This window comes from Mesoplodon densirostris, chromosome 1, assembly GCF_025265405.1.
Source record: "Mesoplodon densirostris isolate mMesDen1 chromosome 1, mMesDen1 primary haplotype, whole genome shotgun sequence".
In the NCBI taxonomy this organism is placed as follows: Eukaryota; Metazoa; Chordata; class Mammalia; order Artiodactyla; family Ziphiidae; genus Mesoplodon; species Mesoplodon densirostris.
Window position 1 is genome coordinate 110472922 of NC_082661.1, and position 25608 is coordinate 110498529.

Here is a 25608-nt window from a genome sequence, read left to right on the forward strand (position 1 = left end):
AGGGCGGGGCAGAGACACGTAGATACTGCGTCACAATCGAGCGTAACATTGACGGTTGACTTTACTTGCGAACCGTGAAGCCGCTAGCAGGTTTCTGAAACCTGCCTCCGGGAGCCCACTGGGAGGTGCTGTCATGGTGAGTTCTTTTTTTGGGGGGGGCGTTTGGGACAAGTTCCGTTTTCGAGGCAGTTTGCCTGAGTCTCGCGAAATCGGCGGGCTGACCCGCGGGCCGGTATCTCCTAGGAGGAGCTCGACCCGGCGGCCGTCCGAGGCTCCGGGACGTGGAGTCCCCCGGCCTGGACCTCGGCAGCCACGGATGAGGACCTGGCTTTGGCGCTGCGGCTTCAGGAGGAGTGGGACTTGCAGGTCTCGGAGCGTGATCCGGCCCAGGAGCCCCTGTCTCTGGTGGACGCGGCCTGGGAGCTGCTGGACCCCACCCCCGATTTGCAGGCCCTGTTTGTGCAGTTCAACGACCGTTTCTTCTGGGGCCTTCTGGGGGCGGTCGAGGTGAAGTGGAGCACGCGAATGACGCTGTGAGTCCCGAGCCGGCCGGGGGCGGGAGGCGCCGGCGGCCTCAGCCCGCGCTCTGGAGCTGGGGGCAGGCGGCCCCTCGGTCCTGTGTCCCTTCCCTGCCCTTCTCTGTCCCGCCCAGACAGCGTCAGGGGAGCCCTGTGGCCCACCCCGCGGCGGTTTGTCTTGTAAGGGGACGTTCCTTGGCGTTAGGACGATGAGCTGACCCTTTTCTGATAGGGCTTACGGGAGCGCTTTGGGACCCAGGCGGGAGAAGCAGCCGAAAGCTGCCCCTGAGAAAGGAGGCCGGGGCCGCGACTTGCTTTCTTCCCCGGGACGCGTGTAGTCCCTGCCGGGCTCGGCGGGTACCGCCGCTGGGCCGTGAGCTCGCGGGTCAGGGTGGGGAAGGGGCTGGCGTTTCCCTACTTCTGGGTCCAGGGGATCTTCGGGGTGGGGGCGGGGGACGCGTCAAAGCAGCCCTTTCGGCACGCCGAGCCCGGGAAAAGCGGCTCCAGGTAACCTGCTCCTGCATACGAACGGAGTTGGGAAGTTGACAGTGCGGTTCGAGGCCACCGCGCTTGCTCTTGGATGGAGGCGAAGCGCCCTGAAGTAAGACATGAAGGTGTGAGACGTTTGTCTGTTTCTAGTGCCCTGCTGCCGCGTATGTGGGTTTCCTCGATACTTCTGGACGCAGGCTGCTGGAGACTTGGCCGTCACGGCCACCGACGACGGACCGACGGTGGCGTGTAGGGAGGAGGCAGGGAGCGGCAGAACGGGACGGCCTTCTTGGAGCTCTTACGGCCCGGCTGGGGTTCGGGAAGTCCCTGCTGCTCGCCTGCCTCCCTAACTGGCGCGAAAGGCAGGGACCGCCCCGCCGAGCGGCTGCGCGTGCGCTCTCGAAAGAGAGCCCGCCCCAGAGCCCGCTCAGTCTGGACCGTGCGAGAAGGAATCGGCGGTTCCCCTTTCCCGTCCGCTTCCTTTTCGCGTATCTTTGCTAAGCGACCTTTTTGTGGTGGTTGTTTTCCAGGAGCGCTGGGATATGCACTTACGAAGGCAGGGGCGGAATGTGTTCCATCCGACTCAGTGAACCCCTCTTAAAGTTGAGACCAAGAAAGGATCTTGTGGAGGTATTCTTTGCGTGAACCCGATGCTTAGCTCAGTAATTTAGAAACGCTTGTTACTGGTTTAGACTGCTGTAAATTAACTTGTGCACGTGAAGAAGAAAAAACCCGTTTTCCCTCACTGAGAACTTTTATTGTGGGGCAAATAATAGTGATTACCTTATATTCTTATCGTGTTTCGAAGATAGAGGCTTTCAGGTACGTCACCCAATTTGATCTTTACCGGTATCCTGATTATGTTCAGGGTGTGTTGTCCTCATTTTTACAAATGAGATAATCAAGGTTCAGAGAGGCAAAGTGGTTGGTTTAGAAGCAGAGAAAAACTTAGGATCCAGATCTTTGTATTGAGACACACAGATTCTCCTGTGTTCAGCCGCCATGGTGTCCTCCCAGGACGTGTAGCTGAGCTGGCAGAACAAAGCAGCGTGAGGGCACACTGCGTATCTAGAGCTAGTGGTCACTCCTGCTAGCAAAACGGAGCCGTGGGAGCTGTCAGAGTATGTTTAGTGGAGTCGAATAGTTGCCTGAAGATCCCCAAGATACAGCAGCCAGTGTGAGTGGTCTTGCCCCAATTATATCACCTGCAACGTATGCACTAGAGAGCATAGGTGGTAGAGGTTGGATGGGAAGTAAGTTAAAACATGCTTGGAAATATGTTTTTAAGGATATTAAAAGGTAATGGGTTTCACAACAACGGGAATGTACTTAGCACTACTGAACCGTACACTTAAAATGGTTAAGGTGGTAAATTTTATGTTACTTTTTCTTTTTACCACAGTTTTAAAAAGGTAAGTAGCCACTAAATGTAAAATGGTACAACAGAAATAACTCAATTAATAAGAAAGAAAGGAATAAAGGAACAAAGCCCAGATCAAACAAAGAGAAAGGTGCACATAAAAACAGCAGTTACTATGTTAAATGTACATGGACTAAACACTCCAGTTAAAAACATGAAACGACCTCCTAGATTAACAGACATGCTTAAAATAAAGACACGTTAAATATAAAAGGATGAGAAAAAGCATATATCATCCAAATACTAGACAACAGAAAGCTGTTATGGCTTTATTGGTATTAGTTGAAAGATTTTAAGGGGGAGAGTTTTACTAGAAAAAAGGGAGACATTTTATAATGATAGAATAATCTATTAAATAAAAACACATAATGACCCTAAAAGTAGTAACATAGCTTTAAACGACATGAAGCATCAATTAGCAGAAACAAAAAGAGAAATAATCAATCCACAGTCATAGTTGCAGATGTTAACACAACTCCATTGGTAATTAAATGAATAAGCAGAAAAAAAAATAGTAAAAATTAAAAAAAAAAAGTTGAACAATATGATTAACCAGATCAACCTTACCAGGAGCCCTAGTTGGAACAGCCCTAACTGAAAACTGCTTAATGAATATTTGTTGCATAAATGATTAAATTAACACGTGGACAGTTTTTTTTCTTTTTAAGGTAATGGGCAAGAAGAAAATGGGAAATAGGTGCTAATGCTTCAAGTGAGCATTTGCTGTTGGCAGAAAGTTCTAACATCAGATCAGGAAGGTGGACAGAGGAAGAATAGGGGGACTCTGGCCCGTATTGAAAGTAGCTGCCTAAATTACAATCAGTAGGATTCAGAAAAGGAAAAGACTTAAACTGGTTGAAGAGGTCAAGAAAAGCTTCAGAGATGTGGATTTCATTACTAGTAACATCACCACGCCTACTGTGTGCTGGACTAACCTGGTTATTCTAGTGTTTGCCTTTACCACAGCCCTGCAAGATTAGGATATCTCCATTTTAAGGGTGAGGAGCAAGTTGTAACTTGTCCAGGGTCACGTGGGTAATGAATACCAGATCCTTGCTTTAGGCTCTGGTTTCCCTGGCCCTAAAGCTCTTGTCCTGTCCCCTTAAAACTGTTACTACTGCAAACCAAAACATGGGGGTGAGCCTGACAGGACAGATTGGATTCTCACATGTACACATAGTAGAGGAGACTATCTTGGCAGAAGGAATGGGAGTGCTGTGAACAAAAGCGAGGCCACTAAACTTACGGCATGTTTAGGACCAGAAGTAGTTGTTTTGGGCCAGATATAGAACAGTGGTGGGAAATAGAAGTATTTGGTATTTTAGGCTCTACATGTTGTGTAGAGCCTAAATGTGGAAAATGGTAGATATATAAAAATAGAAGTGTTCAGTATAATGCCATGTCCCATTTTCGAGATGTGTTTAAATTGGACCAAAAATCAGAAACCTAAGTAGTGTCTCCTTTCTGAGAATAGTTATCATTATTTTAGAATGTTGAGAGACGTCTGAAATGTAGAATGGCCTTTGACTCTAAGTCTCAATAGGGTGGCATTTTCTTGAAAAGATAGAGTTGATAATTTTAAAAGGGATGGTTTCATAATAACCAAGTTAAAATGTTTGATTCTCCCATTTTGCTGTTCAGCATAATTTTGTAAGACTAAAATTCATTAATGCCAGTTTAGTTCTTCTGATGGAAATTCTTTTTTTCACAAAACTATGGAGGATTATGAAAAAGGTATGCTTTTAAAGACATTTATGATTTTCACTTTTTGTATTCACTTTTTGTTAGAATAAAGTATGAAATAGCAGCCCTAAGTGCTTTTGTTAACTTTGCACCTAAACTACTGCATCCTTGGTGTGGAATGAGCAGGTTTTACTGTTTGTTTTAAATTTTTACATGATTCAGAATCCCAAAACTATAGAGAGCTGTACACAAAGAAATCTTGGTCTCCCCCATCACTCTATTCTGAACTCTCTCCCTACTAAAGGATACTGTTATTAGTTTCTTTTTTCTATTGTTCTGTTTTGCCAATATTTATATCCACTCTTATCCCCTCCCCACCACATAGCATACTTTTTTTTTTTTTTTTAAGATGTTGGGGGTAGGAGTTTATTAATTAATTTATTTATTTTTGCTGTGTTGGGTCTTCATTTCTGTGCGAGGGCTTTCTCTAATTGTGGCAAGCGGGGGCCACTCTTCATCGCGGTGTGCGGGCCTCTCACTATCGCGGCCTCTCTTGTTGTGGAGCACAAGCTTCAGACGCGCAGGCTCAGTAGTTGTGGCTCACGGGCCTAGTTGCTCCGTGGCATGTGGAATCCTCCCAGACCAGGGCTCGAACCCGTATCCCCTGTATTAGCAGGCAGATTCTCAACCACTGCGCCACCAGGGAAGCCCAGCATACTTCTTATACAAAATTCTGTGTATACTCTTCTGTACTTTGCCTTTTTTCATTAAAATGATATAGTCTGTAGCCTCCTCCAAATCAGTTCACAGAAAAATTTTTCTTTCTTTTTTTATGGCTGCATGGAATTCATTATGTGGCTCTTTCAACAAGGCCCCTATTGCTAAGCACTGTTCTCACTCTTCTGCTTTTGTAAGCAGTGCCACCGAGAAAATACCTCATATGTACGGCCTTTCATTTTAGCCTGGGTATTGCTGAGTTCAACGATAAATGGATTTGTAATTTTGTTAGATGTTATCAAATTCTCCTCCCCAGGGAGAGGAGAATTTGTACCATTTTGCACTCCTACCAGTGATACATGGGAGTGCTTATTTTCCCTTAGCTTTACTAATGGTGTCAAACTTTAGGAGTTTTAGCCAATCTTGATAAGAAGTGGTATACTAATGTATTAATTTGCATTTCTGTTTTTATAAATGACGTTGAACGTTTTTCACATGTTTATGGATCATATGTGTTTCATTTTCTCTGACCTGTCTGTGACATTTGCCTATTTTAAAATTGGATTGTTGGTCATTTCCCTGTAGACTTTTAGGAGTTCTGTATATTTTAGGAATTAATAGGCTGTGAGATGGTTGCACATATATTTTTCTGAGTTTCTTTTTTTGCTTACTTATAAAATTTTTTCCCCATACAGAATTTTTAAATTTTCATATAGTTGAATTTGTCAGTCTTTTCTACTGGATTTTGATTAATAATTAAAAAGGCTTTCTTGGAACAGGAGTTCTTAGCCTGGGACCTACAGAGCTTTGGATATTATAGAGGCAAAGTTTTGTGAATGAGTGCTTATGTAAGTGTTCTAGAAAGATCGTTCATGACTTTGTTCAGTATCTGAACGGAGCCTGTGATCCAAAGAAGGTTAAGACCCCAGGTAGAGTAAGAAAATGCATTTTTATTTTCAAAAGCACCGTAACAAATTAATTTGACTGTTCTCTGTTTCAGACCCTCTTGCATGAAATGATACATGCCTATTTATTTGTCACGAATAACGATAAAGATCGGGACGGGCATGGTCCGGAGTTTTGTAAACATATGCATCGCATCAATCGCCTGACGGGAGCCAATATAACGGTATATAAAGCCACACACATTTATGATCTTCAGTAGTTATTTATTCAGTACTTCCTGAAAATAGAGAACTAGGTAGAAACGAATGCTATGTTTGAGGATTTTCCACAGCAGGTGAACGGCCCAGAGAAGCGGCCTGGCTTGTCGAGGACCACGTAGGCGAAGGGCGGCCACTCCAGCGGTACCCTGGTGCCTCCAGCCACAACTAGGGCAGCATGTTGCACAGGGTTACTGCAGGCCTGCATACCTCTCTTCTGGACTACTACAGTCCGCTCCTAATTTTGTTGCCTCATTGTCGTGTCCTTCTCCAGTCTCATATTCTGCTACCATTTCATATGTCATTCCCTTCATCGGAAGTCTTTGATTCGTATTTCTGCATGATATTGTAGGAGGTGGCAGAGCCTGGGGTCAAAAAAGCAGGAGGAGTCAGGTTGCTTGCGTCCAGACGCTGGCGCCACTGATTCACTGTGGCACCCGCTGATTTCTTCTACGCTTCAGTTTACTCACGTGAAAGGCGGGTAATGACAGCACCTACTTGTTGGGTCCTGTGAGGCTTAGAGGAAGTACGTGCAAAACGTTTTAGCACAGTTTGAGTACTCATTAAATATTAGTTGTTTTTGTTACTACTGATTCATTTTTTCAGATAACCTTGCTCTTCCCTTTCTCTTACCTTCTGCAACCCCCCTCCTTATGTCTTAACGTTTCTAACTGGACTTTGCACCTCTGTGCCTGTCCTCATATACCCTCTTCCTAAAATATGCCACTTCTCCTATTTTCTGTCAAGATGATCTCCATCTTTACAGTGAGATACAACTTCTCCCTCCTCGGAACCTGCTCAGCAGATATTGAACCTTTTACACTATTTTATTCTGCTTTCATACCTCTCACGGGGTGGCTCTTGCCTATCTTTACATACCTCTGCATAAGATGCGTAATGCAGTGCCTCTGCAGGCACTTAGCAAATATGGAATTGAATGGAACCAAACAGAAATATTAATTCCTACAAAGATTAAATGCCTTGGTGTGTTCAGATATTTCCTTCCTTTAAAAGGCAATAAAGGGGCTTCCCTGGTGGCGCAGTGGTTGAGAGTCCGCCTGCCAATTCTCAGGGGACACGGGTTCGTGCCCCGGTCCGGGAAGATCCCACATGCCGCTGAGCCTGTGCGTCCGGAGCCTGTGCTCCGCAGCGGGAGAGGCCACAGCAGTGAGAGGCCCGCGTACCGCCCCCCCCAAAAAAAGGCAATAAAGGCCAGTGTGATGGAAAGCGAGAAGTGCTCTCCCTCCGTGTATTATTTTCTAGCCGTCAGTTTAATTTTCTAGAGAGCTCTTTTTTTTTTTTTTTTTTTTCTGTACGCGGGCCTCTCACTGTTGTGGCCTCTCCCGTTGCGGAGCACAGGGTCCGGACGCGCAGGCTCAGTGGCCATGGCTCACGGGCGCAGCCGCTCCGCGGCATGTGGGATATTCCCGGACCGGGGCACGAACCCATGTCCCCTGCATCGGCAGGCGGACTCTCAACCACTGCACAACCAGGGAAGCCCGAGAGATTTAATTACCGGACAGAGTTCCTTCAACATCAGGGAAATGGCTTGCATTAACACAGTCACATAAAATCCAGATTAGCAAAAGAATTACGAGTTGCTAGTGTAAAAGACTTTGAGTTTCTTCATCAGAATTCACACTTTAAGCAGAATCCTAGTATACTTCTTGTTCAGTTGGAAGAGGATATGCCCTTTTACCTTGGATGTCTGTGTGTTTTCATCTAGGAGGTTTTATCAAGTGGACACCCCTTGCTTTCACGGGTTACATCATGTTATAGCACACTCCACAGGGCATCCACTTTGAGAACAATTTTATTCTAGTGACTACATTGTTAAAAAGTTACATCCCCAGGTTATAGGAATTACAGAAGTTGGAAGCAAAACAGATCCAGTTCGCTGTGGTCTTTGCTGCTGAATTGTTAAGCGGGGTGTTCTCAACATGAGAGAGCGGGCAGGTCTTACAGCCCTCCTCACTCCCAGACCCTCTGTTCTCCAGTCTCTTGTGCACCTACTATCATTTGCGTTGTTTGCGTGCTTGCCAAATAATAGAGTTTGTTTGCTTATAATGGAGAGATGGTGATTATGAAACTATTTATCTGTAGAGTTCTAGAAAGCTTAGCATTCTTTCCCACAAGGGGACTTTACTAAAGAGTTAAATGCCTTGGTTTAAACAAGCAAAACAAAACTCATATGCTGTTGCTCCTTATCTTATATAAATAGTAATGTTTCACTGAGAGGACAGGAGGAAAAGGTGCTCAGGCATTCGGGAGTATCAATTTCAAATGGTGCCCTGCCTGCCATCCTCAGTACTGCCGAGGTGGGAGGGCTAGCCGTCCTGTCTGTCTCCTGCTTAGGTTCTAAGTAAGATTTCACCTAGAGGGTGAAACACACGGATCCTGTTGAAGGACTGAAAAGCACATTTACAGAGAATTTTATTTGACCCAATGAAGCTTTTCACTCAGTCAGCAAACACTGAGCACCTTCCCTGTGCCAGGCCGGTAATAGCCACCAGGGGTACAGGCTGAGAACATTCAAGTCCTGGAGAGCTTTTCACCTATAGTCAGATAAAATGACAGCCCGAAGGCTTATTAGGAAGAAGTGGGCGGAGCCGGGCACATGTGCAGGGCGGGTTTAACAGACGCTTCATGAGACCTGGGGCTTGTGTTTGGGTCCAGCATTTACAGGAAACAGTCCTCAGGACCCTTTGGTTACTTACAGGGGAAGATTTCAGCTTGGCAGTGGGAACAATTCTTATTTACTACAGCATTATATAAAATCTTGTCTTTATCCTAGTTTTTCATCGTTTAGAAATAGGGTTTCTAAAACTTTTAGCATTTATAGAAGCTTTTTGGTTTTTTTATTTTTAATTTTCTTCTCTTCTAGTCTCACCTTTTTCTATCTTTACACAGTTTATGAAGCACTAAGTTAAGTGCTGCTGTTTCCCATTAAAATGAACTTTTGAAGAGAAGCTAAATATCGTTACTGTCTTTCCCAAAACACAACTTCAGAAAGCTCTGGGAAACTGGAAAGTTAAAAAAGGGGGCAGGGCCTCCCTGGTGGCGCAGTGGTTGAGAGTCCGCCTGCCGATGCAGGGGATACGGGTTCGTGCCCCGGTCTGGGAGGATCCCATATGCCGCGGAGCGGCTGGGCCCGTGAGCCATGGCCGCGGAGCCTGCGCGTCCGGTGCCTGTGCTCCGCAACGGGGGAGGCCACAACAGTGAGAGGCCCGCGTACCGCAAAAAAAAAAAAAAGGGGGGGGGGGCAGGGGGCTGCTTATATATTGCTTATATATTTTCTTACACTTGTTAACCTGCCTACTTAACGCTGACAACTTTGTCTCGACCCAGGAGCACCATACTTTTTACGAGGAGGTGAATGAGTACCGGCAGCACTGGTGGCGCTGCAATGGGCCGTGTCAGCACAAGCAGCCATATTACGGCTACGTGTTACGCGCTACCAACAGGGCACCCTCTGCTCGTGATTACTGGTGGGCTGAGCACCAGAAAACCTGTGGAGGCACCTACATAAAAATCAAGGAACCAGAGGGCTACTCAAAAAAACGCGAAGGAAAAACAAAACTAGGAAAGCAGCCAGTATCAGAAGCAGAGAATAAAGGTAACTCTGCTTATATTCTTCCAGCTTTTCCACGGCTGTGGCTGTAACGCAAAGACAGTACTGTCCATCAGAGAACTGGCATTAGATAAGCTTAAGGATTGTTTCTAGTGTAGACATTTTCAAGTGTGGACTTAAGGGAAAAAAAAAAAAATCCCATTGTCCATGAAATGATGGGAGAAAAATATCCTCTGCTGTATATAGATGTGAGTAAAAGTAGAAGTAGTTTCCACTGTTAAAATTTGAGGGTAAAGTCCCTTTCCCTATCCTGACTCACTGGGTCATTAGGATAGAAACAGAAGGCAAAAAGGTTGTCAAAATGAAAACAGTAATTCAGATAACAATGCCCGGAACGTAAGTCCTAGCTGCACCCCTTCCTATCAGTTGGAGTCTATCCAAGTGACTTCTGTTGATGTACGTATTTTCACTGGGAGAATGGGAAAAGGATATGACATGTATTACGCTAGTGCTTCATCTTCAGGATTTACCCCTTTCCTGTGCAGTTCAGTTACTGCCTTTTTTTTTTTTTTTTTTTTTTAGCTCTATAATCTCACTTTTTTTTTTAAGTCTTTATTGAATTTGTTACAGTATTTCTGTTATATGTTTTGGTTTTTTGGCCAGGAGGCATGTGGGATATTAGCTCCCTGACCAGGGATCAAACCTGCATCCCTTGCATTGGAAGGCAAAGTCTTAACCACTGGACCGCCAGGGAAGCCCCTAGAGTAACTGCCTTTTGAAGGGTAACAAGGTTACTAAAGTTAATGCTTCTTCCCTTGGGAAGTTGTGGATTGGATGTGATGAGGACTCTCAGACATATGCTGTATTTGTCATACCTGAAGTGTTTATTAGTAAGTTGAGAAGCTATAGAAGAATTTACATGGAGAGATTATGCCCTCAATTTTGTGAGTTGGGAAGATAAGAATGCGGTAGCAGATTGTCCCTTTCTGGAATGACACTTAAGAATACTAAAAGCAATTTTCAAGGTAAAAGTTACTTTGCTGTTGATGTTTGCGTGATAGAACTGCTTATCTAAATATGAGAGGGTGTTTTTGTCCTTTATGTTTTCTCAGTACCACAGCTTTCTGACTGCTGAGGATTGTCCGTCTCCCATTAGTAGATAATTACAACGTAGTTCTAATGCAGAACAGAAGTAGTATTTCTTCATTTGGAAAAGCTATCCATTAGCTTAATGTTTGTTATGGTATTGATTTTGAGCCAAGGAAGAATCTTATTTGCTTCTTTTGCAGGTAAACCGAACAGAGGGGAGACACAGTTAATCCCTTTCAGTGGGAAAGAGTATGTTCTAGGGGGAGCCAGCAATTTGCCTTCATCTGGGAAATGTATCACCTCACATGCTGTTAAAACCCAGGATCTTTTAAATCAGGACCATTCAGCAAATGCCTTAAGACCCAATTCAAAACGTGAGGTGACATCTGTTCACAATGGCTCAAGTGGGAAAAGTTCCCTAGTCTCTGCTGCTCTCAGTTCCAGTCACCAAGGTGTTTTAAGCAGCTACTTCTCGGGAGTGTTGGTCTCCAAGCACAAGGCTTTCGGAAGTGTGAGTGGGTTTCCGACGAAAAGCCCCACGGTTGGTGACATCACTAAAAGCTCGGTCTCTTCTAGTTCTCAAAGGAGGGTGACGTCTTCTAAGGTATCCCTAAGAAATCCTTTAAAAGTGGAATCGATATCTGTGACTGCACCCCAGGATGCAGGTGGGCCTGAAGATGAATTACCAAGTAAACGACGCAGGCTCGAAGACAGGACTGTTTTTGACAATTTTTTTATCGCGAAAGAGCAAACACGGAGTGGTGGTAACGATCCAAAGTGTGGCTCACGTCCTACAGCTGCAACGCAGAATGCCAGCAGTTCATCTAGTCAGAGCAAAGTGCTTCACTGTCCTGTTTGTCAGAGTGAAGTTTTGGAGTCTCAGATTAACGAGCACTTGGACTGGTGCCTTGAAAGTGATAGCCTCCAAGTCAGAAAGGCCTAAGTGGGAAAACTTCCCTAGTCTCTGCTGCTTGGACACCTACATGTATAATTTTTAGATACTTTTGTCCTTTCTTTTAAAAGTATTTAAATGTTAATCTTTTTATTTGCATATTTTCCTTAAAATAGTCAGTGAGGAATCCTGTCAGGTGTTTGGTTAAATTGAATATTCCTTTATTAATATTAAAACTCATTCCCAGAACTGGTAATATTCATAGTATCAGACATATTGACCAAAAATACAACCTAGTTGTTTTCCCGTACTCAAGGTTTTTGGTTTTTCTTTTTTTTTTTTTTTTCTTCAAAATTTTAATAGGAAATACATTTCCTATATTACAAAGATTTTTATTTCTCTGTTTCACTAAAAGGTGGAAGCAGGTTTTAGGTTAAGGTAGATAAGCAGAGTAAAATAAATTTCTTTTGGAATATTGCTAGTAACAAATAGCCACTGTAATTCTGTAGGCCAGAATTGAGCTGTTTTCTCAGAATTTTAACAAAATAACTGGTTAAAACTCAGTACTAGGTAACTGGCATATATAACATAACCAAGTTGCCTAGTTTATGTACAAGTGGACCATCATCTGGAAACAGTATCATGAACCTTAAGCCAAAGTTGAAACCATTTGGGAATGCCATTTGTGGACATAAAAAAGTATGTTTCTTTTAAAAAACATTCTTCTCCACGTCCCAGCAAAGGGACAGAGATAGTTTGATCAATTTACTTTGTCTCATGGCTCTACCGCCAGTGTGTTGGCATATTTTCAGGGCCTTAGTTCACAGGTTTTCTTTTTCTTAACTTTGTTGCAACATGACTTTACATACATAAGGTGCAGCTGGGTTCCCCGCTGAGTGACCACTACCCAACTGCAGTTAGAGAACATTTCAGTTGCCATGAAGTGTCCTTATGGGCACCTCTTCCCAGTCAACAGCCACCACCCCAGGGTAACCACTGTTTTCGTCTGTCACCACAGGTTAGTTTAGCTTGCTTTTAAACTTCATGAAGTAGTACCTTTGTTGCTATGGGTAGCAGAAGCTCAGTCTTTTCATTGCTCTGTAGTATTTGTATGAATATGCCCGAGTTTTTTATTCTGATATTAATGGACATTGGAATTATCTCATTTGGGGCTGGCCATTCTGAATAATGCTAAGAACATTCTTACTCATTTCTGCTGAGCATATCCCCAGTCTGGAATGCAGGGTCACCAGGTGCATTTATGTTTAGCGTTAGTAAATGCTGCCAGTTTACAGTCCTGCCAGCAGCGTCTGAGAGCTTCTTGTTCAGCAGTCTTAGCGCTGTTGTCAGTCCTTTTCATTTTAGCCTGTCCGGTTGAGTGTTCACGAGTTTTTATATTTCTTAAGCATCAAGTTAAACAATAGTATTTAATAAATATTTATAGATAAATGACTTAAAATGTGTATTATGTTGAATATATACCGTTACACTTTCATAGAGGATCATTTTCTCTACTTCAATTTAACAAATTTTGTGCAGTTAAACACTTTTGGGGGCGGAGGGGTGCAAAACCGTACAAGGTTCTGGGGCCGTGAAATAAGTAAGAGCCCGTGTCCTCGAGGAGCTTTACCGCCTAGTTGGAGAGTGAGACAAGCAGAGTGGTTTCAGCATAGTAAGTGCTCTGATGAGCTTCTGCCGGGTGCTGTGGGAACTTAAGAGGGCAATCAGCATAATAGCCCAGGGCTTCAGGGGATAGAGCAGACAGCTTCTACATCAGGTTGTCTTCTAGGGCAAGTCAGGTTCGCCTGGGGTGGGGGGAGGATAGAAAGGGCCTTGCACAGAGAAGGAACACAAAGACTTGGAAACAGACCGGCACATTCGACTGGGAGAACTAAGCTGTTCCAGGTGGACAGAGTGTATGTAAGATGTGAGGGGTAAAATGGCAGAAGGAGAAGGACTGCAGACAGGACAAGTGTAAACAGAGCCTGAGGGCAGAAAGACCCATCTGTCACGTTCTGTGCTTTACATCCAGTTTGTATGGCCCCTGTTCATAACACATCTGCTGATTCACGTGGGGCTGGTGCAGTGAGGGTTGGGAAGGCTTGTAAGCCAGCCGGGAACATTCGATAAGTGTTTTGACGGGTTCTCCGGGGGCAACAGAGACAGGAGGAAGAAAGGGGGGCAGTGGCAGGAATGGAGACAGGATGGGTTCGAGAAATACTCGGGTTGTAAAATCAAGAGCTGGTCAGTTTTAAGGGATGATGGGAATATGTTAGTTGGCAAGAAAACAAGTTAATTTTAAATTTGGGATTAAATAAGCCTTTGCGTCAATCGCTCAGAATTCTGATACTCCCCAATCTTTCATTTATATTAGAAAAAAATAGTTTTCTGTTCTGTTGGTTTTTTCCTTTTAAAGCAAATTTCCTATCCTGATAACAGTAATTTGGGGTCAACCTTTAAATGTTGTTGCCCTTCATAGTTGGAGAGATGGGGGGGAGAAGGGGAGCAGACTTTACTTCTATAAAAATTCGGCGTAGGGCTTCCCTGGTGGCGCAGTGGTTGAGAGTCCGCCTGCCGATGCAGGGGACACGGGTTCGTGCCCCGGTCCGGGAAGATCCCACATGCCGCGGAGCGGCTGGGCCCGTGAGCCATGGCCGCTGAGCCTGCGCGTCCGGAGCCTGTGCTCCGCAACGGGAGAGGCCACAACAGTGAGAGGCCCGCGTACCGCAAAAAAAAAATTGGTGTTTTTTAAAGTCAATATTATACAATATCTAGCAAAGCAGCTTTAGACTTAGAAAGTATAGTAGGCTTTCATAGTAGGCTATAAATGCGTATTCTAACTGGAAATTCTAAGGTGGGTGGGAAAATGGGACAAAAATCTCAGAGTATCCCGTTGTCCTAAAGCTCTCTTTTTTGTTGTTTGTTTGTTTTTTGTTTTCCCCAAAGCTTAGAGGAGTTTTAAGTAAATTAGAGTGTCAGAGTGAAACAGGCGCTGTATCTTCCTGCAGATTTAGTACCCAGCTGGGATCCCGTGGCACACGCGGTATCTCCTCCTCTCACTGGGCTGCTTGGTGAAAAAGCGGAGCTCTTTTTGCAGTTAGTCCTTATTGAGGGGCAGTGGGTTCCTGTTGTTCTTTGTCTCAATTTTTTGTCCTTAAGGCTATTGGTGCCTTTTTAGCAATTTGTTGTGTTTGTTGTTGACTAAGTAGCATATCAACCACATGAAGTGAAACTCTATCGGACAATTATTATTACAGATTAAATTGCCCGGGGAGTTGAAATTAATAGAAAAGGATGCAATATGGAGATCAGCTCTGGTTTTCTTTTATTCTTCTAACATTCCACTAGAATGTTAGAAGTTATATAATTCCATACACATCATCACACACCTTTTGATATGAAAAGTGAAAGACTTGATCTTCTTAATTGACTCAGGAATCATCTCAATATTAAAATTTACACCGTTGTAGACTGTAATACAGAAACAAGCTGCTGTTTGCTTTCTTCAGTTCTGGTGCTAATAAACCTACCAAAAGATTTATACCCTCTGGCTTAATTGAACACCAGATGGCGCTCTTAGTAAATTAAATTTCTCTGAAAAACCGAAGGCAAAGCAAAGCCAAAAGGATATAAGGGAGAAACTTCAACGGGAACAGTAATTGCTAATTTTGACTCATAAAGGGAGAAGATAGGTTAGGATCTCAAGTCCTGAGGAGGGGACACAGCATGGCCAAAGAGTGTGTGCTTTTTCAAACAAACGAGGACTGATCTATAGGGCGCCATAATCTCCCTAGACTTGTTTTCATTTCACCTTCCACTCTGAACACTTAACAAACATACGGCAAAACATGGTACTCCGCGACAGAATGTCTTCCAGACACGGTGGGACCTATACTTTCTACTGCTTTCAAAATCAGTACTCTTCCTTTGAATGTCTGGCACTTCTTACTTTGTTGTGTATCATCTAGGTTAGTCTGAAAGCTTCCTAGGAAGGACATAGTGTCCTTTGCCCCTGTATCAGAGGTCTAAGAGAAAGAAGAGGGGCCTGCTGTTAAATTCTTGGTGTTAAGTGAATTAAATGGCTAATAGGCATTTCTCAACTTCCATTGTTACCTGCTTTTGCAGAAACATCTTAATGTAACACTGACTCTTCCCCACACTTCCCTGAAGAATCAAAGTTTGTATTTTCAAGATAGGATATTCTTAAGACCCAAATCATTCCAGGTTATAAGCATGCCTTGCAAACTAAATACATGAAAATCTGCATCTACATGCATCTACATGGATTTTTTTAACAAAAGATTCCTCACAGGATTCCTTTATGTACTTGTATGCATTTAAAATAATTCCATAGGTAAGTTAAGATGCACCCAGACACCTGTTCAGTTGCATTCTTAACATCAGATACTCAAATAGCCACCTCCATAGGATCCCCGAGGGGATGACAGAGTCTAGCTTCTTGGCATGTCTGTGAGAGCCACCGGTGTTGTTATTTGTAGACTGTTCATTCTCATTGGTATAGCAGGTGTGTATGTGTCCATTCTGCTTTCCAACTCTTTGTGCCTATTTTATTTTGTACTTTGGGCTGCTTTCCTACTTTTTTATTTTTTAATGAACTTCATTATATATTCAGTTGAATCTATTCTTCCTGGGGTACCTCACAATTTAATCTTTTTAATTTTGTCATTTTCAGTTTCTCTACTGAGTTACATCAACTCTTGTTTCACAGCTTCCTGAGGAGTCTTTTGGTCCATTTTTGTTCTGAGACTTTGAATTTCGAATTTCAGGTGTTAGTTTTTATTCCTGCCAAGTTCTGTTGGAGGATATTTAATTCACACCGAATATTGTTGCAGTTTTCTTCCGCCTTATGGTTGAGGGGAGAATTTTCAGCAGCTATACTTCTCATTTTTTTTCTTCTTATAGATAGTAGTGTTTGTAGATATTTTCTTCCCTTTTTGGCTCATTTTGAAAGGTATTCTTTTCCTTGACTTGCAGAAACAGTTGGTTCGATGTAGGCAAGGATGAGGGGTTTCTGATTCAAGAGTGTTTTCTTCTGTTGGAACAGTGAAATACGGTATTTCTCAGAGATGACACTTTTCTTTGTGAGGTGGTAGGGGCTCGGAGTCTCACCTGATTCTGTAATTTTACTTTTCTAAGACCCTTACTTCCTTCTTTCATTTTATCATCAAGCCTCCAGGAGACATCTCCCCTGTCCCAGACATGGTTCATTCCTCACACAGCCCCCTTCAGTCTCATCCAGACTTCCCCTTGATGCTCCAGCGGGCAGCGCTGCGATGCACTGGTGTGAGGTGTCAGTATCCCCATCACTCGCGCTGGAGGCCCTGTGTTTTTGCCCTGTGTACTGCCACAGCTAGGCCCCCTGCCCTTGTCCCTTTACCATATAGTTTCCACCTGACTCTGCCTTCGTAGGAATTCTGATGCCGGCTCTAGTTTCCCATAAGCTGAACTTTTTTTGTGTGTCTCACAGTTATGCTGCAGGTACAGGTTATAGGTGACTTTGTTGGGAAGACAGTGAAAGAGATTCAGATTTAGGCAGCAACGACTATTCCTTGGAAAACCAGAAGCTCAAGTACTCCCCCCTTAAATATGAACACACAAGCAAGAACCATCAGACTAACCTGACAGACAAAAGTGAAAACAAACAGAAAACGATGTTCAATACTGTGTCTATTCCACAGAACAGGTTTTCCTATATTTTAAAAATTTAGAGAACATAAAAGAGAGCTCTTGAAAATTAAAAACGTGAGAGCAGACATGAAACCCTTACGGGCAGAACTGAAAAAGACACGTCTCCTCGGTAAAGGACAAAGACACAGAGGAAGCAGACGACAGCAACTGGCTTAAACCTGAGGTGCACTGTCTGAATGACACGGGTTCAGAAAGAGCAGAGAGGATGGAGGGGAGAAACAATTTAAGAAAATGTCCCCGAATGTACGGCACGAATTTACAGTTTGCATACCTAGCGTATTGGCGGAGAACGGGCACACTGTAAAACGGTGGAGCCCTGGGGACAAAGAATTATTCTGTGAGCTCCCACAGAGGAAAAGCAGATGACATGTAAAGAATTAGAAATAGGAACGGCTTCAGATTTCTCAGCATCCACACTGCAACTTAGAACCTGGACAATGCCTTCAAAATTCTGAAAGATAATTATTTCCAAGCTAGATTTCTAAACTCAGGCAAGTTACCAATTAAATGTGAGGGTCAAACATAAAAAAGACATTGGTTTCAGGAAACTGAGCTCCCACATACTCTTTCACAGAACGCGTTGAAGGCCAGGCCCACCAGATTGAGGAATTAAACCAAGACGGAGGAAGACATGGGACCCAGGAAATGGGAGACTCAACGGAGAGTGGTGATAGGATCTCCAGAACAATGTGGAAGGAGGTCTAGGGAAGGCAGCTGTGCGCCAGGCACAAAGGGCAACCACTCCAGGTTCCTGCAGGTTAGACGCCACAGGGGAAAACAAAAGATCAAGCAAGACACTAACAAAAAAGTAAACTGGGAAAGTCATCAGGGTTTATTCTGCGTCTCACCTTTGAATTAGCACAAATAGCCTTTTTTTTTTTTTTCTTTTTTTCCGGCTGCGCCGCGCGGCATGCAGGATCCTAGTTCCCCAACCAGGCATCGAACCCGTGCCCCCTGCAGTGGAAGCGCAGAGTCCTAACCACTGGATCACCAGGGAAGGACCGCCAGGGAAGTCCCAGATAGTCTAACATTAATGTGACCTAAGTTACAATGTAATTATGTAAGGAGATCGGGGAGGTGTGGCAGGGGCAGTGGAGGAGGGCTGGAGAGACACCTGTATTCTTACCTTCCATGTGGGGAAGTTAGGAGATAAATATCGAACAATGAAGCATCAAGAATGTAGTGACGCAACTGTATTAAGAACCGGGCACATACCCGAAGAATCACTTAGAAGAGTTGAAATCTTTTCTCAGGGGAAGAACACAAGGGGCTGTTTTCCTTAACAACCCCTACACAACGAGCTGACTTAGCAACGTGTGCATTTATATCTTTGACTTAGAAAACTGTAAAGGCATTTTATAGAAAAGCATAGAAATATAAAAATTTTGGCAGAAAAAGGCCTAATCTCAATGAAAGAGAGATCTCATCCAGTAACTCCCTATCCAATAATCTCTACAACACCTGTTCAGAGTGCGGAAATTATCCATTCGATAAGAGCTTTAGCCGCCTGCAGCTGTGTAGGCTCTCCCTGTCTTATGAACTGGTTTATATTTAAGTGTTTTCTACTTGTAAAACTCTTCCCGGCTTATGAGGCCACGCCCTTTATACATATCATTGGTCCAATGGTCCGTCCTTGAGCACTGCCATGTTTCAGGTGAAATTTACTTGCTGGTCAACATCATGAGAAGACTCTGCCTTAAAATCAACAGCAGAATCTGGGGAACGCATTACTGGCATTAAGATGTCTAAAAACCTATTCTTGAAGCAGTGGAGACTGGGTACTTCTGAAAGTCCATGTACAATTATATTATTAAATATATGGTATAAATACATATAATTGCCATCCACAACCGAGATACGGCTCTCATCCTTGAACCCTGTGTGTCTTGGGAATAATGTGTGTTTCATTTAGGTGGCACACAACTCTAAGATTGGAGCTACTGTACTTGTTTTCAGATGAAAAGGGCTCCGAAGGTCACGCAATTAAGCGGCTGAGCCAGAACTAAACAGATTTGTCAATCCTGTCTGTGCTCTTTTTACCACACTACCAAATTTAATTAAGTCTTCATCCCTAGCTCATCTGCCCTCTCCTTTAATCCACACAGCTATATTTCAGCACAATTGTCCAAATGCCCTAGGATAGGTTGGGATATAACAAAAACACCATACCAAAAAATACTTTAAATAAGAGATAAATGAACATGTATATTGACCTCATATTGTGAGAGCTCTTCAGTTTCTTGCATACACACATAGGACACCTGTGATGGTCAGCGATAAAACCTAGTGGCCCTTCCTTTATGCATCAGAGGGGCGACACAGATATGCTCAACAGCGTAAAAATCCTAGTAAACGGGCAAGAATCCAAATGTTGAGAATCCAGACAGAGGTCATGGAGCCCGTGGACCCAGTCCAGCTACTCCCAGGATGTTGCTGAAATTGTCGGACTCTCATGTTTACTGTTCTCTCTCTTCCCCCTGTTATCATTTATAAAAAGCAATACCAAACGCTCTGGACTGAACCAGAGATGTGTGATAGAAAAGCACATTATCTGACGGAAGGGCCCATTAAGAAAGTCAGTGTATGATAAAGGATTAAAAAAAAAACAAGACAGGCAGAAATAAGCGTAATTTTTTCAAGAACATGTATACATCTTTTTAATTAGATTAGCTTTACAAGCATCTTGAGAGCTTTTTCATAATGAAACGCCGCTTTTCAAATTACATGACTTCATAGTCTATCTGTAGATGAATCCTCAAATTCTTTGCCTGCTGTTGATAAAGGTCTGTGTTTTATGGCTGGTTAATATGGTGAATAAAAACAGCATTAGAAGCTTTATCTTTAACCAGGATTAAACACATATAGGCCACAAAAAGTTTTAAATTTTGTTTTATATAGAGTCCTGCTTGGTGACAAGTTAACGGTCCCACTAACATGAAATGAACAGATTTTAAATGGATATTAAAGGAATGGCTACCCCGATTTCTCGATCCTTTCACAACAATCTCCAAGAACTTATATAAACTTTTCCAAAAAAACAAAAAAACAAAACTTAAAACCTGTCTGGTGAGCAAAACCCACAGGTAGTAGAATCTGACACTTTGCACAACTGCAGAGAAACACATCTGAATGACACAGGGGCTCCCAGATTAAAAGGCTGTTGCTGTACACCTTCACAGACAAGCCTCCCATCCACATCATACGATTTCTACTAGACCTAAAAATAACAGCTCTTTTGAGTTGTGGCCTCAGGCAGCGCACTGCACTGCAGGCCAGGTGGCAAAGACAACTTGCGCTTGGGGAGGGGTGGAGGGCAGGGGGCAGAGGCACTTACTGTCGAGACGTTCCGCTGTATTACATGGGACTAGGAGAGGAAGTGGAACGAAACTGCACACGGGCGAGGAAAAACAACAGTCAACTGTAATTGTCTCCTGCAAATTCTCCGGAAGTGAGATCACAATACTGAATATTTAATCCCACCCTAAGTCCACACTGTCAGTTCACTAAACAATTTTTTTTCATGTTTTACATGAACAATAGCAATCTTTTAATAAAAATTACTGAGCTTTCCATAGAAAAGGTCTCTAATTGAGTACAAACTATACAGATGCTAAAACTGTCATAGGTTGAAATATACAGAAGTGTTTCTGTACACTCACATTATTTTGGCAAAGAAGATCAAGGATAGAGATAGAAAACTGAAGTGGGCAAGGTCTTACACCCATAATTCATGCAAAATACAGATACCACCCTTTGGGCTTTGCTGAAGAGCCTAGGAAACTGAAGTCTAAGACACCCATCCTAATTCAGGTGTTAAATAACAGAAGTCTGGGAGGCCTTGTGTGATTTTGTAGTATTCCCTCTTTTTTTCCTGAAAAGTAAAAAAGCAAACTCATGAAACATAAAAGTATCTGTTTTTCTGCTTTGTGTTTTGTGTTTGTAAGCTAAACATCCATCTTTCGGTACTGACGAAGAGCGTCATGTCTGGGGAGTGTCTCAGCAGTGGTCTGAGGCGTCACTAACGTTAAGTGTCTAACAACACACCGTCCAGTCTGGATGTGCACAGTCTCCCCTTGACGCTACCCAACAGGAACAAGGTTCTGATCTGCTGACCAGACGGGCACAGGAGTGGGAAGAAAACGTAACAGCAAAATTGAAAGTACAATCAACTTGACGGGAAGCAAAAGGAAAAGTCTTAGGAAAGGGGACAGTATCTTCTACATCAATAGGATATATATACCTGAAAGCATAAGAAAGCCCTTCATCTTGGGAACTTGATGCTGAGGATAACCTCAAGTTCATTTAGTGCCAGTCACTTTAGTTTTTTTAAAATGTAACTTAAAAGATAAAACCTTTTTACTGTGTATTTTTTCTTATAAAACATGAACTAAAAGTTATTGGTAGTAAACAGTGATGGTTTTACTGTTATGTTTCACTATTAACAATGTCAGAAAAACAACAGCAGCAATTTTTAAGAGTTCAAATTAGTGTAAGACAAGACTACAAAACAATCTGATTTTTCAGTTGGTGATTAAAGTGCTCCTTTCCTTATTTTAAGTAAAAAGAAAATTAAAGTAATCATTAGTCACTGGCAACAATCATTATAAGAGGCCTTTTAGGGCAAAATTTAATAGTACGAAGAGGTTTACAAAAATAGATTGATGCTATTTTGGGGAATAATACTGTAATTTTTTTCTCAATTCAGTTTTGATAAATTGTACCTGATCATATAAAAATTACTTCAAATTCAAACTTGACTATATAAAAAAGGGAGAGATGAAATGAAGTCAGCTAGATGACAGATCTGGCAAAATATAAGAATGAAAAAATCCTAACTAGGGCACTTATTTCATGTCCAGATGTAAATACCACTTTCAGCTGATAACTTATATTCCTCCCATCACAGGTTTGGAGTCAGTCAATCATGCAGTACAAAGCCACACAGTCAAATTCTTCATTTTGATGCAACACAAAAAAGTTGTTTGTTTCCTTAAATTGCCAACTGGTGGTCTATTTTCTTTGTCCCATTTATTCGTATTCACAAGTTAACAAATAGCGTCAATAATTACTGTAGATGAAGTGGGGTATTGCTGGATCAAAGGCTCTATAAGACGTCTTTACTGATTGAATCAGAAGGTTTATTGAGTTCAACCCTCACACCTTTTTCACCTGCAAGGTAAACAAAAAAAAATTAATTCATTCAGTAAGCACCAGAGAGCTTCTGTTACTGCTTCCCACTAAGTTCCTAACAGTACGCACAGTGTTTCAGCTTTGCAAACACACATCATCTGAAAATGATCACACTTGCACTTCCAAAAGTTACCCTCAGGACTGTATTACGAGGCATGCAGAGACGCTGAACTAGTAAACTCTCAAAGGGAAAAATCATTCTCTACACAGAGATAATGATTTTTGTCTCCTTTTATTTGAAAAGCAAATCAAATTGCTATAAGAGCAGTGTGTTCAGCATCACTGAAAGCACACTACTAGGCTTCTGTCTCAAATAATGACTTTAAAAATACACAGAAAATGCGTGAACACTCAATTTTTATAGTTTTATAAAAGGCTGATGTGGGATTATCAACGGGCTCATGAAAATACAGCTAGTTAAATCAGTCATGTGAACGAACTTGAGCAGGTTTGTGGAGGTACAAGGTAGGGTTAAAGACAAGACAGGTCAGTGGTCCATCTGATGGAAAACTCAGACCCAGCCGCTCCAGGAGATAACCCGTAACTGGGGGTGACCTATGGATGCCACTGGCAGACACGGACTCCACATGCCTGTCTGCTCTACTGATTTCAGCATGTCAATTTCTCCTTTGTATTAATTTTCTTCATGTCCACATTTTACATGGCAGACCTGGAGTACTCTTCAGAAGCATGTACATCTAAAAAGGAAAGGATATTATTACCTTTCCTCTGCGGGGAGAATGAGAGCAAGCCAGCCTGTGACTGAAAAGGATTATCACAGAAAAACTCAGCTTGTACTCAAATGATTTTCCCAGACTTGTTTGTCTCAAACTTTCCTCATCTTTGGAAAATTTTGATGGTTCAAGATAAAAATGAAGATGACTTAAGAGCAGTCCTCTTAAATAGGGGAATTAAGAATCTGACGGAAACAAGGAGCGAGTCTTCTGGCTCATGGAAAGCACTGCCTGGCTGTGGGGTCTCTTCCTTCCAGTGTACCCTGGCCCCAAATGTTTACCTGTTAGATATTTTACTTTAGCTCGTGCTCTCTCATCTGCATCAAAATACCAAACAGTTATTGCGTACCTAAAAGAAAATTCAGAATAGGGTAAGAATGATCACATTGGGGAAAACAAAGGGTATTCTGTTGCAAAGGTCTATTAAAACTTGTAATGCCAAAATAATGCCTAACTTGGGATGACATCAGATGATAAGGGAGCATAGTAACAACCCACTTACTTAATCAGTAGTCCCAATGCTCAGGAGTATCGCAGAGAACCAGGAGTAGCTAAAATTTATGTTGCAGAGTTGATGAGCTTTTATGACTTTCTTAATACCTACTTAACCTACTTGATTATCTGTTTTGCAAGCCCACAGCAGATCAGAAACAGACAAAAAGAAGGTAAGAGTGGCTGTTACAGAAAAAGCACACTATCAATAGCACAAGTTCTAAAAGAAAAGCAGAGAAACAGAGGACTCAAGGCCAGGGGCCCTGTAGAGCAAGGGAGGGCAAACAGTCTCCACCACTTCCGAGGACATCACTACACATATACCGGCAAAGAATCGTGATGGGGGTTTACAATTTTACAACCTGGAGTCATCAAGAAAGTTAAATTATGCTAAGAATTTTTTAGGATTTTTATCAAAGCAATTATACTATGTTTTGTTTCATTTTTCTGAAAATTTCATCACTCACTTGGAATATCTCATTTCACAAATAATGAAGAATCTCTGGTTTATTAAATACCACAAGGCACTTAGTTACAGCTTTTGGTACCAATAACGTGGAAAATGTGCACACACCACGGGAAGTGAAAGCACGCTACATATGATCAGCTCCTGAGTAGAACGTAGCAATCGGTCAGAGTGTCCTGCGGCTTCTGGCCAGTGTTCGCTGGGGGGAAAGCAACACTGACTGATCAAGTGAAGAGCCAGCAAACGTGACAGAACTAAATCCTGTAACACATCGGAAGCAACGAGTCAAAGGCAGAGCAGAGTCGGAGTCTGGGAGTCTGGGCAGCGGGGGAGGCCGAAGCCCCAGGCCACTCAGCTGGAAAGGGACAGGGCTGAGCTCGAGGTCTGGCCTCCCGGCTTCCAGAGCTCCAGCCCCTCTCCTACTACGCAGCCTCTTCCGTCCTGTCAGGCGGCCGTGGCAATAGGGAAGGTGCACAAACACTTTCCTATGTCTTTCGCACCTGCCCTAAACTTTCAGTTACTTAGTCATCAGAGTTCTAACACCTGCCCCAAGGCCTTCCCACAAGACAGCTGTAAAGTAGCAGGAGTGGCTCTGCTTCTCCTGCCCCCTCCCCCCACCCATCTGTTTAGAGGCTCCTCCTCCCCACGTCCCCCTCTGCTGGGACTGCCACAGCCGCACCCCCCTCCCAGCCTCTGCCGACGCTGCCCTACTCCCCGCTCCCCTCACTCCAGGCCCAGTGGCAACACTGGACCCATCGATTCCAATTCAACAGCCCTGTCTCCCTCCTCCAAACCCCTGGAGCACTCCATAATTGTCTGGCATCTATTTACCACCTAAAATGTCGGTTCTATCTTCATCTAGAAAGGCTACAACCACACCGTATTATTCCATAAAAAGGAAGGTCTGTGAAGCGGTCTCTAGGGCAGAGACGGGCACCAGGGGGACAGGAGGCGAGACGGGGATTCAGGACAGCACGCCGTGTGATGTGACGGGACCCCCGGCCTCCACCCAGGGATTCTTTTGGCCGCTAGCCACGCTGCTCAGCCGGCACTCACTATGATGAATTAGGGCTGAGGCAACACGGCTCGGAGTGGAGCAAGAAGGAGGGACAGGTGACAAAGTCTTCAGAGTTTGAACCTCATCAAATGCTGGCCCGTCTCTAACATCATTATCAAGAGGCAGCTCTTCTCCCTGTGTGTCTAAGGGATCTAGGCAACTGCATGCCAGTGATTCACTACTGTCATGTTCAAAGTCCCTTCTATAATGAAAAATAGGTGTTTAAAAAGTAGCACTTTTTTTTCCCAAACATTCATTTTGATAACAATGTCTGTAACATCTTCCATTTTAATAGTCTAAACATTTTAACTGGGTCATGGTAAATGGTAAAAGAAATGTTTTTAAGAATACATTAAACATAATAGGTTTAGAAAAATAAACTTCGTAGGAAGAGACTGTAACGTAGAAAATAATGCAG

General features: G+C 43.2%; 2 protein-coding genes across 3 annotated transcripts in view; one reads left to right on the plus strand and one right to left on the minus strand.

Annotated features, from left to right (window-relative positions):
* The first annotated feature begins 27 nt into the window (after positions 1-27).
* Positions 28-12987, plus strand: SPRTN (SprT-like N-terminal domain). 2 transcript variants are annotated; one of them, XM_060107752.1, is made up of 6 exons: positions 28-136; positions 244-533; positions 1538-1637; positions 5828-5956; positions 9339-9606; positions 10851-12986. In XM_060107752.1, the coding sequence occupies exons 1-6, from the start codon at positions 134-136 to the stop codon at positions 11591-11593; spliced, it is 1533 nt and encodes a 510-aa protein (XP_059963735.1). In that variant the 5' UTR covers positions 28-133; the 3' UTR covers positions 11594-12986. The 2 variants fall into 2 exon arrangements, with proteins under 2 accessions (XP_059963735.1, XP_059963741.1); XM_060107758.1 differs by lacking the exon at positions 5828-5956 and having other exon boundaries at positions 10851-12987.
* A 6912-nt stretch (positions 12988-19899) lies between these two features.
* EGLN1 (egl-9 family hypoxia inducible factor 1) overlaps positions 19900-25608 on the minus strand; it is a 60946-nt gene continuing 55237 nt past the window's right edge. Inside the window, exons 4-5 of the mRNA XM_060107778.1 lie at positions 23457-23524; positions 19900-22420 (exon numbers count right to left, since the gene is read on the minus strand). Of these exons, the coding sequence (XP_059963761.1) occupies positions 22356-22420; positions 23457-23524 (133 nt within the window). The 3' untranslated portion in view covers positions 19900-22355. The remainder of the gene's footprint in view (positions 22421-23456; positions 23525-25608) is intronic.

What these genes read in the sequence shown, in the direction of transcription:
- SPRTN (XM_060107752.1), top strand. An exon ending in CAAGAAAGGATCTTGTGGAG is followed by an intron (nt 1,638 to 5,827) that starts GTATTCTTTGCG and finishes TCTCTGTTTCAG; the next exon opens with ACCCTCTTGCATGAAATGAT. An exon ending in TGACGGGAGCCAATATAACG is followed by an intron (nt 5,957 to 9,338) that starts GTATATAAAGCC and finishes GTCTCGACCCAG; the next exon opens with GAGCACCATACTTTTTACGA.